The sequence below is a fragment of the Peromyscus leucopus genome, chromosome 23 (genome assembly GCF_004664715.2).
Source record: "Peromyscus leucopus breed LL Stock chromosome 23, UCI_PerLeu_2.1, whole genome shotgun sequence".
Lineage (NCBI taxonomy): Eukaryota > Metazoa > Chordata > Mammalia > Rodentia > Cricetidae > Peromyscus > Peromyscus leucopus.
The window spans coordinates 37,766,132-37,784,231 of NC_051082.1; the positions used below are offsets into that span (position 1 = coordinate 37,766,132).

Below are 18,100 nucleotides of genomic sequence, written 5' to 3' on the forward strand. Positions count from 1 at the left end.
CTGTAATTCATCCCTGTTATGACTGAGACATGGGGAGTGAAAGCTCCAGGACTGCCTGTGTTACATACACCGTCAGTTCAAAGCCAGCCTGAGGAACTGTTGCAAAGTAAAAAAAGGTCTGAAGATGTAGCTCAGGATAGAGTGCTTGCCTAGCCCATGCACAGAACCTTGGGTTCCATCTCTAGTAATGAATAAGCCAGGCACAGTAGGACAGCCTGTCACCCAGCACTCAGGAAACAGAAGCAAGAGTGTCTGGAGTTCAAGGCTAGCCTGGACTACATGAGATGCTATCTCAAAACAAAAAAGGAAAAAAGTGGAGCTGGAGAGATGGCTCAGTGTTTTAAGAGCATCGACTGCTCTTCCAGACAACCTGGTTTGATTCCCAGCACCCACGTGAGCAGTTTACAACCATATGTAAGTTTCAGGAGCTCCAACACCATCATATATAGAAAAATTTGATTGAAATAAAACCCCAAACCACTGATTTTTCATGAAGAGGGGAGATATTTTTCTGTCCTCTGGGATGCTGGCTGCAGCAATTCTGGCTGTCATTGGCTCAGAAGGACACTGCTGACATCTAGTGGGAAGGACAGGGAGACTTCAGTGATTCAGCCAGTGTGACACGGGACAGCCCCCAGCTGAGGAGTCCAGCCAGCATTGGGAACCAGGCTTCCGCCATGATTATTATATAAAAATAGTGCTGAGATTATTCACACTTACTCTCTTGGCCTTCAGACATGGATGATTGCATTTTCTTTCTCAAGTATGCCTGAATTGTACACAAATTGGTTAACTTTTAGATCAAAGAGAAAATGTCAATTTGAAAATGAAAAGAGGACCATTTCTGTGAGTTGGAGGCCAGCCTGGTCTACAGAGCGAGATCCAGGACAGGCACCAAAACTACAGAGAAACCCTGTCTCAAAAAACCAAAACAAACAAAAAAAACATAGGGTCAGTGAGATGGTTCAGCGAGTAAGGTGCTTGCTGCTAAGCTTGAGGTCCTGTGTTTGATTCCCAGAACTGAGGATGGAAGTAAGAGAGCCAGTTTCTAAAAGGAGGTCCTTTGACCTCCATATACATACTATGTATGTGTAGCAATTCTCTTTCTGTTTCTCTCTCATAAAAGACACACACACACAGTAAAATAAAAACAAAATTAAAATAGCCCAGTATGGTGATGCAGATCTTTCATTCTAGCACTTGTGAGGCTGAGGCAAGAAGATTGTCAGTTTGAGGCAGACATGGTCTCATGTAGCTCACGTAACCCTCAAACTCTGTATGTAACCAAGGACGACCTTGAACTCCTGATCCTGGTGCCTCCACTGCCTGGGTACTGGGGTTATTCTTGTATATCATTATGCCTGTTTATGGTGTTGGGGATTGAACCTAGGGCTTTGTGAGAGCAAGCACTGTATGGCTGAGCCAACATCCCTAGCCCTCCATTGTGTTTTAATATTTATGCAGGAGGCTGGGTGTGTTAGGAACGTTTGAACATGACAATACATTCCTGGAACTCTGGCATACTATGTTACATCCGCCCCCAGAGGAGACTGTGTGTTGTGGTCTTTACATCTTTCTGCTTGATTTGTGCTTTTTAAAATATGTACTTTTTTGTGCATGTGTGTAATTCTGATGTGCATGCACACACACATGTGTTTAGTGTTGATTTGCACATGCCACAGCATGTGTGTGGAAGTCTGAGAAAAAAACCTGGTGCCCATTTTCCCCTTTATTCCCTGTTTGCCACAGGAAGTGCTGGGCTAGCTGGTTCTCCGAGTTTCTGGGGAATTTTCCTCTACCTGACTTCTGTCTCACCATAGGAACACTTGTAGGAATACTGGAACTATGAATATATGTGCCTGTGCTGGGCTTTACATGCATTCTGGGGATTTGAACTCAGTGCCTCACAGTTGCACAGTGAGCATTTTCCTCAGCTATTTTCCCTAGTTCAGTTTGTGGTTTTTATTTCTGTCTCTCTCATTCATTTGTTTTTTTATTTTATTTATTTATTTTTTTTCCTGAGACAGAGTTTCACTATGTACTCTGGCTGATCTGGAACTCATTATGTAGGCCAGGCTGGCCCCTAACTTCTAGAGATCCACCTGCCTTCCAAATGCTGAGATTAAGGGTGTGTGCCCATGCCTGGCCCTTTAAAAATATATATGTATTATTTTTTAATGTGTATGTGTATGTATACATGTGAGTGCAGGTGCAGAAGGGTTGGATCCCCTGAAGCTGGTGGCTCTGAGCTGCTAGATGTGGGTGATGGGAATTGAATTCAGGTCTTCTACAAGAGCAGCTCACTTCCTTACCTGCTCAGCTGTGTCTTTTCTGTGTGTGCTCCCCCCCCCCTTGTTTGTTTGGAAGGAGGGAGGTGTCTCAGTGTGGCCTGAGCTCAGGCCTGCCCAGGCCATCTGAGTGCTGGGGTGACAGGTGGTTTCCCTGGACCTCTTTTCTGATGTAGGAAACAGCATATTCACCAATGAGAAACTTAAGTAGGAACAGATGGGGATGGATACCCATTGTCCTGAGAAGGAACCTCTGCCAGACTTTGGTCATTCTGAGGTAGTCCTGACCTTTCACACACTCTGCGGGGACAAAACTGTTCCATATCCCGGGTCTGAGCATTCTCTTGTCTTTGACACTGTGTCCTACATCCCTGAATGGCTTCAGTCCAGTAGATCACAGTGCTATGTGGCTGTGTGTCCACAGTTGAGCCAGAGCTGACTGCAGTTTCTGGGAGTTTGGTCTGGCCTCAGGATGGCTGGCTGGGTGGGTGCAGCCATCTTGCCGGTGGTCCAGGTCCCAGCACTGACTCACCTGTCTCTCTTGCTTCCCCAGGTGCAGATCCAAACCTGGCCGTGCGACCCTCGTTGGAGAGCCTGCTGGCCGCCAGCAGCCACATGCTGAAGGAGGTGCTAGACAGCCCCTTTTCAGATCCGTTCAAGAACTTGAGGCTTCCGCGTGAACTGAACTCCAACAAGAAATATAGCTGGATGCAAAAGAAGGAGGAACGGGTGAGCCCCGATGGCTTCTCTTCCTCCTGCAGGCTGTCCGTCCTTCCCCTCTTGCTATACTCTGTCAGGCATGTCCCTTGGGTGCAGTGTGATGACCTGGAATGAAAGCAGACTGGCAGCGAGGCCTGGGGCTACCCTTTGCTGCCTGTGTGGTCTCGGGTAGCTGCCGCCGTCCACTGCAAGCCCATGTGTGTAAATAACACACTTGCCCTCATTAAACCATGACCATGTCATCTTAAGTGTTGATACCAGTAGCCTGGCAAAGTTGGCCTTAGGGGGCCCTGGACATAGGGAAGAGGCAGGTCCACAGAAAGTAGGGAACAGTGAGAGAATAACCTGGTGGTTTATATCTTGTAACCCCAGCAATTACACGGCCGATACAGGATTGCTGCGAGTTCCTAGGCTGGGCTAGGCTGCTTAGTTAGTTTGAGCCCAGCACCACCTACACTGGACATGGCAGTGCTTTCCTGCAATCTCAGTACTCAGGAAGTAGAGGCAGAAGGTTAAGAGGTCAAGGGCATCCTTGACTACATACTGAGTTTGAGGCCAGCCTGAGCTACATGAGACACTGTCTCTAAAATCCAACCAAAAAGGGGGGCACAGCAATGGGATTAAAGTCAGTCTTTGACAAGGGGGGTGGGGCATCAGCAAACGTCAGCATCCTCATTTGTCTCCCCCTCCTCCTGACCCTCCCTCCAGATGTTTGCTATGAAGTCTTCCCTGGAAGACATGGATGCCCTGGAGCTGGACTTCCGGATGCGACTGGCAGAGGTCCAGCGGCGGTACAAAGAGAAACAGCGTGAGCTGGTCAAGCTCCAGCGACGCCGGGATTCGGGGTGAGTGTCTCCCCAGCTTGCACCCCATCCTGGACATCTGGTTGGTAGGTCGACTGTGGTAGTCATCAGGTGTGTGCGTGGACCCAAGCACCCCGCTCCGCGCCCCGCCCACCCCAGGTTCCCAGCCGAGCCTGTGAATTCTTTTTAAGGGACAGGCACGAGGATGCCCATAGAAGCCTGGCACGCAGAGGCCCTGGCAGGCCGCGGAAACGGACCCACACCCTGAGCGCCCTGTCGCCCCCCTGCAAGAGAGGGAAGAGCCACAGCGGTAGCGGAAAGTAAGGCTGGCCCCTCGGTGGATCGGGGACTGACTGGTACCTAGCTCGGAGGGGAGGAGCAGGGCCCCCCTCTAAGGTGCCCACTACTGGGCGCCAGGGGACCTGGTAGTGCCTGGTGCTCTGATCCCTGAACGGCAGCTCCCAGGGAGCCCGGAGTGCTGCCCAGACCAGGAGGGTGAGCGAAGAGAGTGGAAAGATGAAAGTGGAAAGACCGACGTCAGTGGCTTAACTCTAACCCGAACACTTGGCCCCGCCTTCCTGCCCCGCCCACTTCTTCACCACCTGGGACTAATTCTTGCTTCTTTCCATGGCTCCTCCCTGCGGAAGTACTACTTCAGCTCCAGCCTTCTAGGACAGGCTGGATACATCCCTACCCTACTGAGATCCCACAGGAGACCAGGGCTGCTCTCTGGGGACAAGGTCCTCTTGGGTGGCACTGCAGCCATTTCAGAGGGCCCTCCTGAGGTGGTCTTGAATGCTGGCTGGGATGAGGGCTCTTTCTCTCCAGAGCCAGGCTTCTGTACAGATGGGCTCCAGCCTCCCCATGTACCTGTAAAGCATATGAGGTCCGTTGAGGAAAGGGACCCTACAGCTTTCCGTGTTGGTACACAAGGGTGGGTGGATACTAGGTTGGCCAGTGCTTTGAAACAAGAAGGAGTCTGGAGGGCTTGGAGTGGCCACAGGCAGGGCAGTGGGATATTCATGGTCTTGTCATGAGAAAATGGCCTCCATCTTGCCACATCCTTAACCTTGGATGATCCTGACTGGAAAAAGAACAGAGATGAACATATAAGAACAGAGATGAACATATGTCTGTCACCAACCACAGGAGATAGAAGAGCGGCTATGGAGAAATAAAGTCTCTGGGGCCTCCAGCGATGTAGGCCTAGTGACCAGGGGTGTCACCATTACGCTAACCTTGCTCTGAGTTCCAGCTCCACCACTCCTGTGACGCCGACCCATTGTTAGCTTTTCTGAGCGTCCAGTCTCTGTTTTCTCACCTATTTAAAAAACAAACAAACCAGCCATCATGAAGGCACTGGAGATAAGTGCAATGGGTAGAGTAATTGCCTAGCATTCACCAAGCCCTGGGTTTTGCCTCCTTCTCTGTCCCTGTTCTCCAGAAAAGGGAGTCCAGTGCAGGGCTCCCCCTTCACACCGGCATTTGATACAATCACCCCTCCTACCCTGGTAGATTTCCTTTGTATTTTCTGACCTTTGCTCTTGGTGCAGTTTTGGTAAAGATTATCTTAATAGTTGGTGTGTGTGTGTGTGTGTGTGTGTCTGTGTCTGTGTCTGTCTGTGTCTGTCTGTCTCTCTGTCTGAAACCGCATAAGAGAGAGGCTGGTGGAAGATGCCGACTTGAAGCTCCCCTCCGCCTTTGTACTCCATTCACTAGCATTCAACTGTCTTCCAACACTGGTCTCTCTAGTGTCCATCACTGTTTCTTTCCACATCTAGAGCCCAACCCCTGAGGGCCACATGGGTGGATGACCCCCTGCCTTTGAGTGTGGCCTGGCTAAGGTGCTGACCCCCACGATATGTTTGGCTTTCAGGCTAAACAGCAAATCCCTGCTGACTTCAGATGACTACGATCTGGGAGCTGGGATAAGGAAGAGGCACAAGGGGCCTGAGGAAGACCAAGATGCCCTCATCAGCATAGGGAAAGCCCGGGGCAGGAACCAGAGCTGGGATGATCACGAAACCTCATCTGACTTCATGAGTCAGGTCAGTAAATCAATCTTGCAAGACTCTGGGATGCAGTCCTCAACTTGGAGGTCTGGAGGTCACACCAGAGACAATGAACCTTCTCGATGGAGGACGGTTGGTCCCTACTGCTAGTTAACTTCTTCCTTGTGGGGAGAAAAGGAAGTCCCAGGGGGGATCAAGGACCTGGCAAAGTAACAGGAGGTGGAGGTAGGCCTAAACACTACATCAGTTGTGTGCATTGAGACGCTGCTTAAACAGGCGGGAGGTTAGATGCAAGCGTGTAACCAAACCGCGGTTACTCCGTTGTTTAGCAGTGTAATTGTTTAATGAGCACCTTGGCGTTGCACATGGCCTTGATGCTATTGTGAGTCAGTCTGAGTTCTCCGAGGGTAATTTCTCATTTCTACAGAGCCTTGAGACCATGCACTTATGGACCCTGTTTCTGAATGCTAATGTGCCTCCTTATTAAGTCTTGTGGGAAGGAGGTGTTTTGATTGGTTTTTGTCATCAGAGGTGAAATGTCACATAAAGGGGCTGGATGGGGAAGATAGTTTGGAGCCGTGGAGATGGCTCAGTGGGTAAAGCATTTCCTGTTTAAGTGTGATGACTGGAGTTCGGATCCCTAAAACCCATGCACAGCTGGGTGGGCATGGTGGTTGATTCCTGTTCTTGGGAGGATCCCTGGGGCAAGCTGGCTGTTGAGACCAGCCGGAACAGCCAACTCTGGGTACAGTCCCAGCTTGAGTGAGAAATCCTGCCTTAGTATAAAAGGTAGAGAGTGAAGGAGGAAGATGCCGGCTGTCACCCTCCACCTGTATTCAAATACATGTGTGCCTCTCTACATACAAACACACATACCATACACACAGACATATGCAAAAAATTAAATTAAAAAGATATCAGGGCATGGTGGTGTGTGGAGAGACAGGCAGATCTCTGGACCTTGAGTCCAGCCTGGTCTACACCACAAGTTCAGGCCAAACCATGGCTTGGAAAACCTTGTCTCAGGAAAAGAAAATCAAAATAAAATTTTACTCCTTTAATCCCAGTACTTGGGAGGTAGAGGCAGGAGGATCTCCATGAGTTCAAGGCCAGCCTGGTCTACAAAGCAAGTTCCAGGATAGCCAGGACTCTGTTACACAGAGAAACCTTGTCTCAAAAAACCAAAGGGGGAGGGGCATGAAAAGATTGCCAGTTTTTGTACACTAGGCTCTCCTTTCCTCTCAGGTGAGCAATTTTGTTAATTATTTTAGCAATGCTATCCCAAACCCTCCCCCACCTCCTGCAAATGCTGATTAAAAATATATAGCTAGTACCCTGAAATGGCAGAGCGTTAATGCCTTTGAAACTGCACATTTCATTTCAACAAATGACTCCCATTGGCGATAGACATGCAAGGAGAAATTTAATCTGTGAAATCTCTAATCATTCTCCCTGGTCTAGGCATTCAAGGCATACTCCAGCCGTTTTCTTGGCAGCTCTGACCCATTTAGTTGGACAGGCTGGTTTAGACTGAGCAGCAGCCTCCAGCAGCTGCTGTGGGAGGTTGAGATAGAAAGCAGATCGGCTCTGGGCTCAGTTTCTAGTCTTGGCTCTCATCGCTTCATCCAGCTACCTTCTCCCACCCATCTGTAGTCCTGCTTTCTCAAAGTTCTTCTATAGGCACTTCCAGACAGGGCTGTGGAAAGCCAGGATGGGAAAGCCGTTGCCAGCTATGGTTGTTACCATGGTAACAGCTTTTAATAAGTGATTACTAGACCAGGCATCTTAAAATTTTTTTAACTTTTACGTGTACGGGTATTTTGTTTGAGTGTATGTCTGTGCACCACATGCGTTCATCTCCTGGAACTAGAGTTACAAAATCCTTGTGAGCTACCTTGTGGGTGCTGGGAATCGAACTTGGGTCCTTTAGAAGATCATCCAGTGCACTCAACCATGCAGTTATCTATCCCAGGCTAGGAGTTTTAATAAGTGCTTTATTTATTGCATTTGTGTATTTTTGTTTTGTTTTGTTTTTTGTTTTTTGTTTTTCGAGACAGAGGGGTTCCATCTCGAATATTAGCCTTCTTTGCCGTGCTCACCTTGTTCCCTTGGAGCTACACTCTCGGGGTAGCCTCCAGGCATGGATCGCGATTCAATCTGCTTACAATAGCCGACTTCCTGCTGACACTGGTCTAGCACTGTGTGGCTCCCGCATCGTGGTAGCTTAGAGACGCTACGGCTCGTCTCGTGTGAAGCCCGCGTCCGCGCATTCTGTCTGGCTCTAATTAAGGTGTCTCTCTGTTGGTTAGTTATAATGTGCCATGCTCAGTTCCGTATAGTTGTTGGGTTATAGTGTGGATCATTAGTACACGCGCTCAGTTTTGTGAAGCCAGATACGCTATTCATAGTCCCCTTCGTCGACGCTGGGCAGGTTCAGCGGGCCGGCTGTGTGTCGGAGAAATCTGACACTTGGGGTCCTTTAGTCCAAAGAAACACATACTACGCCATCCCTACTCCGACGGTCTAGATTATCATTTCTTACAATCACTTCCAGTAGTACTCCATCTCTACCTCTCAACGCCTCTCATCTTTTTTATTTATTTGTGCTGTGACTATGCTGCGCGATTTGTGCTATCAATGCCATTTGGCACGTCGGCATGTTTATGTCACGGTCAAGTGTAGGTACGGTCAGAGTCTTATTTTCTTCCACATCTGAGTGTAAGCGCTAGGGAATTCCGAACTTCAGTCAACTCCAGACTTGGTGACAGGTCACTTACTCTCGTCATGAGTCATCTCACTGGCTTGCATTTTAATCTTTATAAGGACGCTTACACCGCTGGTTCATAACTATAATAGGACACAAGAATAGCCCTCATTGTTAGATTTGGATAAGGACTGAGGACTAAGTTTCAAACAAATTTTTCCATAAGAGGACATAGGATGGAATGGGATCCAGTTACCGCCCCAGTTCTCTATAAGCATTGTGACCCACAAACCTACAATGATTCCTATCTTTCCGGCCCATATGTTACTTAATCTGTGAACTCAACACTTCTTCTTGCCACTAAAGTTTATTAAGAAGAAAAAATGCGTCAAAGCGTAACCAGTGAGCAGCTGGCAAGCAATGCTTGACGAGCCCCTGTCCCTCACAAACAAGACAAGCTGAAAGTCACCCTTCAAGTTTTCCGACAGTCCTGGGAAAACTCGGAAAACTAGTGGGAGGCTGAGGCAGATTCTGACACCGGCATATGACAGCCTGCTGGCAAGGACAGGAAAGCTCGCTGGCGCAAAGGCCTTCGGCTTGGTCTCTGAAACCCGCCACGAGAAGGTAAACACAAAAGGGCTTGTCGGCCACAAGCCAGAAGATGCGAGGGGACAGTGAGCTTCTAAAGGCAGAGGACCACGCCGAAGTTCTGTCCATTCTCCATTGCCTCGGAAAGTCGATCTCAAATCGTACGCTCCATTGGTAAAACGCGCGATAGACGGATGGTGTTCAAAGGGTTATTAAGTGGACCTCTCCAGCTGGCCAACCCATGCCTTTGAGGCACTGGTCGCAACAACTGAAATCTGATGATCGGAATCACCGTGTCTCAGTAGTACTCTTTATAAAGCCCATTCGTACTCCTCCCACGAGCTTCAGGTTGCCCTCACTTGAGGTGTACCCTCTCAGTGGTGTTATCTCGGAAACGCTCACCTGCATACTATCGTTCTCTCGAAGAGGGTCCAGGGTCCAGCTTGCCAGAAATAACATGATACTCAAGGCTGTGGGTGGTTTGGACCGAGCACATTGAGGTGAATTGGTGCGAGTATGAGTGTGGCCCGGTGGTAAATGGCTACCAGCATCGGGCATCATTCCAATTTCGGCCATCCTACAGATGGCCTGACCATTCATGAAGTGATACTCTCCGTTTGACAGTCCATAAGACTAGTGTGGGATGGGCTCCATATGGAGAGCGTCCGCTGCCCTAGCATGAAGTCTTGTAGTGTCTCTACACAGACAGCACAGTGCAGCCATGATTAATTGAGAAGAAAGGCCGCGGTGGCTTTCCGCCGGGGTTCCGTCTCAGTAGAGTCTAATGGTCCTGAGGGGATTGGAGAGCGACTTTTGGTTGTCGTTACTTGCTACTGGGCGGCCTTGTGACCAGTGGGAATAGAGAACGCGAAACTGCCGAAGAACCGACGGTTCTGTTCTATGATATACTTGATCTATGCTGCGATGTCCCCACTAGTAATGCGACTTCTCACACTCATCCAGTCCACCCAGACTGTCTGGATGCTATTTTTCTTTTCACTTTGGGACACGGTCTACTGCTAATAGGCATAGCCGGGCTATGTGATGTACTGCTAGTGATAGACCAGGAGGAATAGTATGCGGGAAGCAGTCCTTGTGGTGCGTCCCGAGGGCAGCCGTCGAAGCTCGTAAATTAGCCTTTTATGTGCTATCCTTTAGTACAGATCTGGACCTCGTCAGAGACACATGGTGAGTCTAGCCATTATATGGAAGGTCAGCTCTTTGTACGGCCTCTTGTGGTGGGTGTAATGGCCCCTCTCGAATCGTCAACGGTGGCTAATTGTACTCTCACCTCCTTCTTCTCTGTATTAGGTCCATCCCACTCGAAACTGAGTCCCTGGGACACTATTGTGCAGGGCATGGTGAAAGGATAATCACGCCTGGTTGACTCCCTGTTCGTACTCTACCTGGAAGGAGTCAGGTCCCTAATAGAGAGAGGCCAACCTATTATCGATTCCTTTTAAGGCATGGATTGGATAATCTCTAGGGCAGTCGTGTTGACGCTCTCCATATGGATTTCTGCGTTGGCCCAACGGAGAACCTTGGTCGTCCCGTTGGACAGACGGCAGAGAGTTCTCATTGGTGCATTACGCACTGACCTCACCGTCTCTTCCAACACGATTGTGCCAGCTCTTGCGCCTCTCTCTTTCCTTCCTACCGCTTATCGTCCATCTTCGGCGGTGGGTGCCTACTGTCCGGCCCACGCTGAGCTTAACGCATTCCTTCTCTTTAACCTTTCCCTTACCTCCTTCCCTACCTTCTGCTCCCTCCTGCCGTACCTCATTCCAGGCCAATCAAACATCCTCCCGTCCACTTCATCACCTGCCTATCCTTCCTCCTCATCACTTTCTCCTTTGCTTTTTGTAGTTCCTTAATTTGGCCCAGTCAGGGCGTTCTCACTACTGTGTGCCTTTCGCCTGCACCCTCCCCGAGGATTCCATTTTTCTCATCCGGCAGAGTTCCGTTCTGGCCTCTTGAACGTTACCAAACTGTGAGCACTCCATCTCTCGTCGCGGCCTCCTTGCGTGAATATAGTAATCTGGAAGCAGCTGGTTAGAGTGAATCGTGTATTAGTTGCAAAACTATACAGACAATGTGCGAGAAGCTATTTGAAGAAGTCAAGATGCTGCCCTGCTCAATTTGCAACTGTGTACTCATTCACGATGGTGTATGCAAAAAGGTGAGGCCTTGAGTCTAGGTTTCAGCTGGCTGAATCCAAGGTAGTATAAAATTATGTATAAGAGCTGGCTGGTGTGTGTCATATTTGGTTCTGTCTTTGACCTGTTTGTGTTGTGTCGCGCGGCACGTGAGTGTGCACTCGTCGTCCAGTGTGTATGATCCTGCCTGTCCCCCTCAGCCTTTAACACACTGTGCGGAACCGTGTGCCGTGTGGGTTGTGTGTGGTTCGTTGCCTGCTAAGCGCTCCTCACACGTCTCAATAGCTGGTCTGTAGGGCTGGTTTAACTCAGCAAACGTAGCATCTCAATGCGAAACACGCCCAGAAGGGTACTGGGGCTATAGAGGGACGTACTCGGTTCCTATGCCTCTTCCTCTTTGTGGTCCTGCTTGTTTCTCCGAGTTGCGGGGTTGACCGCGCAGGTCGGGCTCCATGGGCAATATGTCCTTTTTACAGAGCTCTGATAGCTCGATGTGATATATGCTCATTCTTATTTCGCGATGGTACGGTCTGCTATGTTTGAATCAACGATCAGCCCCTGAGCTTGCGATCCCCATGTCAGCTTATCCGCGCACTAGACTTTCGTATCGACCTACTCGGGCCCAGCGGGATCCTCCATTAGTCCACTGCCGTCTCGCAGCGCAAGAGGAATAGAATGATGCGGCTTACTGAATAGTGCTTGAACAGACTCAGCGGTGTCCCTGTCACTGCTAGCCCACAGTGCCAAGCAAGACAAGAGCTCACGAGTCCTACAAGAGCTCGCTGTTCTCTTAATCTCCATCATCATGTTGTGGTATGTCGCTACCATGAGTGAGCCATGTGTACACGACCACACACTCACTACACACCCAACCAACAGCACCGACACACACACACCAACTACACACAGAAGGAACTGATGAACGGTGTTATGGGACAACAAGGCTGGTGTGCGTTAAGTTGTGACTCATCCTCCAACCGACGAGCTCAAGTTGGCTGCCCTGAGCCTAGTTGGTGGCTCCTGGTTGTGGTTGGATATAGTGATTTTAGGGACCACCCTTGGCCCCCTGCGTGTTTCTCTTGGACTTGAAGATGTTAGCAGCTGCCAGGCTGTAGCTTGCTGCATCTCATGTCCTCTTCGTTCCTCCCGCCGGTATCTAAGCAGATCAGCAACGGGGCCAAACCCCCACTCCTGAACTGTCAATTCGGCCTGTTCGAGCGGCCCTTTCTTCGTGTCTTGCCTCCCACGAGCCAGCACATTCGTGTAAAATAGCCCATCCCAAGATGGTCGCTTTGTTTGGTTGAAGTGTAGGTAAGCGACCAAAAGAGCCACTCCCCTACTAGGATTGAGGCTCAGCCTACTCCCAACTCTCGCGAACGGCATAACCATTTGCTTCGCATTGAGACCAGAGGAAGCTGATACAGGAAAGAGCTATCGGCTCGCAGTCTACGGATAATGCTAGTTGTCCATAGGCTGGCTCTCGTCGATGGAAAAACAGCGAGATTGGGCCTGCGTCGGGGGTGTGATAGGCTCCGGCTGAGAGCACTCCCGACATTTCGGTTAGCATCTTAGCATGTAATGCCTCCCACCCTGACATGCTACCTTATTCCTCAATCTGCTTTCTGTGATTGCTGAGGAGGCAGCTTGATGCGAGGTCTGGACGGTAAAGATCTAGCGATCACATCAGGATTGGTCCTACGGTTCAAGCTGTGTCCGTCCCCTTGCTAGTATTAAAAGCATCTACCTGCGCGGCGTGCAGGTTGGGTCCGCCATACGTGTCGTAGTGTTGGCTTTACAAGTGATTAAACCACGTCGAAGTCCTTTTACTTGCTCTATGTATATTACCACGACCAATTTTATGTATGGTATATTATGAGGATCGCGCGCACCGTATGATAAGCTATGGTCGATGGTAAAGACTACCATGGAGCGGTTCCTTCTTGTATAGTGCGAGAGACGCGTTTCGACTCAGTGGCTTCGTCTCGGTATCATGGCCCTCAGCGGCTAGCTACTCCCAGTGGCTCCCTGGTGCAGCAAGTAGTATAGAATCCCAAAAGGGCAATGTTCGGAGTTGATTTTTCCTGCAGCAGTAAGGTAGGAAGTGCCTGTGAGACCATCGGCTCTCTACATGATGCTGGGCTATTTCAACAAGGCTGTCTTACTGCAGGAACCCAGCCTGGGCTATCTCAGGAGGAAGAGACTGGGTAAGAGACTAAGTATCATCAACCTCCTGTGCCCCATTTGACTTGTGGACAAGTTCGGCCCGCCTTGGGTCCCCTGGAGCGCACAAATATGGTCCTGGAAGTCTATCTTCTACCTGCCATGCAGCTCACCAACACCTGCCCCCCTCAGAAAAATAGAGACTACCCGCTCCCCTCTACTCCTCCTTTGTGACACTCCCGACTAACACTCAGCGATTTACAACGGTATAATCTCTCGGCAACTGAACGGGCATGCCGCTCCTGAGGAATGATGACTCAGCCGAGCTTAGAGTGCCTTTGCTGAGGATGACAATGATAAAGTATCAGGTTCCATATACGTGCTGTCTTGCTACGCGACGAGCATGAAACGAAATATTTCGGAGCGTGTATCCTGTCCGCTTCCTGAACCCCCATCAGATGAACAAGACCCTTCGTCCCACCCTCAATGTTTCTATAGTCGTTCTAGTATAGGGATGTATTTCTATCAGGCTGAATGCTCATTTTCTGCCAGTCTCCATGTACGCAATATCACAAAGTAGACTGAGCTAGGCCTAGCACCAAGAGAAAATCGGCCTTATGCTCATTAGGGCGCACATCTCTACACACGATCAGCCAGACCTAGCTCAATATTTTATGAGCAAAGAGTCCCAAGATTATCTCGGTCGTCCATTTGACACGTATTCATCTCAATATAAGCCCATACGCCGGTACAGGGCGCCAGTGAATTGGAGATGTTGAGTGTAAAATGGCACTTGTTCTGACCCAAGGAGCCTGGACTCCCTCGGCTCGACGTTACGATAATTTCCTGTGGGACTCTCACTTGTGTGACAAAAGGAATAGTAATTCACTCCTCACAAGCTAGTCTCTGTCTTTCTCACGTGTCCTCCATTACTTCACGGAGTCCCTACACACAGACCACGAATAAGGTACGACACCAAATTATGGATAACAATTTTTTCCTAAACAGTCGACACACGCATTTGAAGGATCCAAGGGTTCCAATTTGTCAGGGACCTGACCCTCTAGGGTTCCAATACTTCATGTGTACATTGCACTGCCAGCGCTCACTCAGGTGACATACAGCATTACACAGATCAGTGCACACATTACAGGTTTGATAACGATTAGCTTGAAATAAAAATATAGAAATCATAAACAGGTCAACTTTGAGAACACCCATCCACAGTTTGACTGCTATCTTACTGACCTGCTTAGACGAACGTGAGCTACTCCTGAAGACCTTTTTTCTTCCCAACCAGAATGCCACCTGTTGAGAGTGTCGTAGTCCTCGCTAAGCGCTCTACCCCATAACCTTACGAATTCCTCGTCAAGTCACAATTAGGAATACACTAGCGATCTCTTCTATCCCTGGATAAGTAAGTTCCTCGATAATGCTGCATGGTGGTTCCCAAAAGACCAACTCTCCCGAAGCACAAGGCTCCAGGGCACGACATCGGCGCCAACATAGAGGCACCTGACCGCATTACACGGGCGCGTATGCGTGAAAGGTGGCAGCATGTCGCCTGAGAATCTAGCTAAGGATGTGTAAACACCTGAATGACGGGATGGAACAAGCATAGAGAGACACGACCGGTGACTTTTAGGCCATGGCCATATAGAATACTCATAGGTGCAGAAGCCAGCGAGGAAAGCAGTCCTTCTGATTAAGCTGCTACCGCTAGAGGTCCCGATATGGCAGGACCCGCCGTCCCCTCTATTCAGGAGGCTGTATCAGTCTTCCTCGGTCAGTGGAAGTGGTTCACCTGTCACGTCCATGGCATCTCAAGCGTTACATAGCCTGCCAAAACAGCATAAATCAACCTTCATGTTTCTTAGAGCTGCAGATTGTGAGTGGGACGCCACCGAAGCCAGACGCCGGAGCAAGCACGGCATGGCTGATGAGTGCTGGTGCTAACACGACGCACGACGGAGGATGCGCTTGTCCAGCCGTCATAGGTTGTTTTACCTTTGGTCAGTGCAGCTAGGTCGGCTCCCAAATCCCGCCACGTATTTCATATTTTTATTGATGATTCACATTATTTATGATATTCTCGACGGTAGCGCTTTGATAATAGATTCTGTAGCGTATGAGTAACATACAACCACATACAGCAGCGCCAACCTACCGTCTATCTAATGGCTTGACCGTCTCTGCCCCACTGGTACCCCTACGTATGTTTTACGTTATGTCCCCAAGAATTTCATACTCATCCCTCTTCTCCCTCTGCACCCCCCACTATGGTCCTCCCAAGACGGTCTTTCTCCCTCCTCTCTCATCGCTCTGTGGCTCCTTCCAGACCCCCAGGTGCCGGGCTGGGCTCATCGTCTCGTTAGAGCTCAGTCGAGAAACAACGGTGAGCGCGGAGGCTTTGCCAAGGCAGGCATCATTTGTTACCATATTGAATCATAAAGACACATACTACGACTCTTGATAGTCTCCCGTCTTCGTGAAAGAACAGTAACGTGATATCTTTGTGTCATGTTTTCGTCACTGCACGTGTGTTTCCCGTCTCCGGTTTGCCTGGCTTCCCTGCCATAGGCTTCTTCGTATGTAAGACATACCGAGATCAATTCTTCTCAAACAACTTACAAAGGCTGTGTCTGCCTCGCTTCCTCTTTACTCTTTCTACTGTCTTAACTAGACGCTCAGCGTTTGCTCTCAAAGCATATTAGCACGCATGATTAACCCATGTTGCTCTCTCCCGCCCCTCCTCTCCTTTCCACCCGGGCTCTACACATCCCCTGACCGATCAGGTCAGAAAGTGTAACCCACACCGCTCCTCCCTCCATCTGCCACGAGCACTCTTTCTTGAATACGGAGACTGCTTTCTTGTTATTCTACAATATCCCTTGGTTATCACTAGTTTGATCTCATTTCCATTTCTTTCAGGTCCCTGTTGACTCAGCTCAGATAGATTTGCGCGTTCGTTCTCTCTTCGTGCCTCGATATTCTGTTTGTGTGGTTTATTTTTCTATCATTTTCCCTTTCTAGCGCTGGCTACGTGTGCGTGATGTTTATTCTTTATTCTCGGCAGAAGGCTTTCGGGTGTATATCCCACCAGTAGGATTTAACAAAACATAAAGCGCTCTCTCTCAGCCAGAAATAGCTTTATGCCTAAACAACACTCTCTCTCTCTCTCGCTCTCATATGCTCTCAAGGTGCATCAAGAATGACCCGACACCCAGGGAGACAGTTACAGGAGTCAAGGCCTTTTGGGCCAGTCGTCGTTTGATTCTCTCGCTATTGAACTTCTTATATTGTCTGGTCTTTTTCTTAGTTCAATTTGCAAGAGTGTTGGGCTTCGGTTGCCACGGTTTATGAGGGGGTCAAAAATGGATCTCCGGGAGTGCTGCTGGCCGAGGATCCGGCCCCCTCAGCTCAGTCCCCAGGGCGCTCCACCACCGAAGAACGTTCTGGCTCCTGCTTTGCCACGTCAGCAGTATGCCACCGACTGCAGTTAGATAAATTTCGAGGAGCCCTCAGGCCCTCAATCAATAACGGAAAATAGTGCCCTGCAAAGGGGAAGAAAAAAAGTCCCGCGCGCACTGTTCATATCGGTCCCGTCTGGGGCTCAGGGCTCTGGTTCTCAGTCCGATTGGGTTTACAAATTCCCTCCTTCTTTATAGGACGCCGGAACCTTATAGAACCCAAGCCGCTGTCATAAAGTGCTCTCAGGGACAATCTCCGAGTAGCAACCAATTGGTATACAACCTTCCAGTTGCAACCATATAGAAACAGGATATGGTGACGCCTTATATGTAACTAGAGTGTAGAAGGAAGAGGATAGGGTCAAGGAGGGTCGGCCCTGGGGACTAAGACTCTGAGCATGCTCCTACTTATACCATGGACTTTCCTGAAGTAAGGACCAAGTTCCTTGGATTACAAGCTCTCCTCCTCTCTCCTCTCACATCCTGCGCTTCCTAAACTGATGCATGTGTTTGGCCGAGTCTTGACTGCAGTGATGAAGGGCTCGCGCTTGTTTTTCTGGGGGCTGTTTCCTGAATATATTTGAAGCCCGCAAGTCAATCCTTGGTTACGAATTGGCAGGTTGTGACTGCCATACTCCATAGTACCTATTTGTGTCCTCCATCATACACTGCGTCGTCGGGCTGCGGGGATGGAGGCCCTGAACTGGTTCTGGCCCTGTTGGCCCTAGCTCCCCATGACTTGTGGAGTGGTGGTTATCCTTTTTCGCCCCAGCCTCTCCGACCCTCAGTCGCCTTATCTATAAGTAAGTGCCCGCTAAGGACAGGTTCCAGCTCCCTAATAAGTTTTTATTGGACGCCCGCCCCTCCACAGCATCAAGAAGGCACCAGATCGCATCGCACCACCGCAGCGCCACACATGAGCACGAACCTGAAGTGAAATCCGCACGATAGAGAGACCATATTGACCTCCAAAGACACAGTGTATTGGAAGAGAGCGTGAAGCAGGGTTTGGCCTCCCCCGCTTTCCAGCCTACCATTCCCAAGCAAAGGACCCTAGCCGTGAGTGGTCTTCAGAAAAGGATCCTATTTGGATAATATGGGCTTCCTGCCCCTTTGCGTGACTCTAAGAAAACACTTAATTGGCGTGAGCCCTTTTTTAGGACTTAAGATAGACTCTCGCTTTCTTCCTGCCCAGCATG

The 18,100-nt window shown here is 49.5% G+C and overlaps 1 protein-coding gene across 1 annotated transcript in view; it reads left to right on the forward strand.

Annotated features, from left to right (window-relative positions):
• The window catches only part of Tnrc18 (trinucleotide repeat containing 18), a 99,926-nt gene that overhangs the window by 49,202 nt on the left and 32,624 nt on the right, over positions 1–18,100 (forward strand). Inside the window, 7 exon segments of the mRNA XM_037198535.1 lie at positions 2,842–3,017; positions 3,717–3,853; positions 4,003–4,131; positions 5,688–5,968; positions 13,220–13,308; positions 15,770–15,826; positions 16,751–16,912. Of these exon segments, the coding sequence (XP_037054430.1) occupies positions 2,842–3,017; positions 3,717–3,853; positions 4,003–4,131; positions 5,688–5,968; positions 13,220–13,308; positions 15,770–15,826; positions 16,751–16,912 (1,031 nt within the window).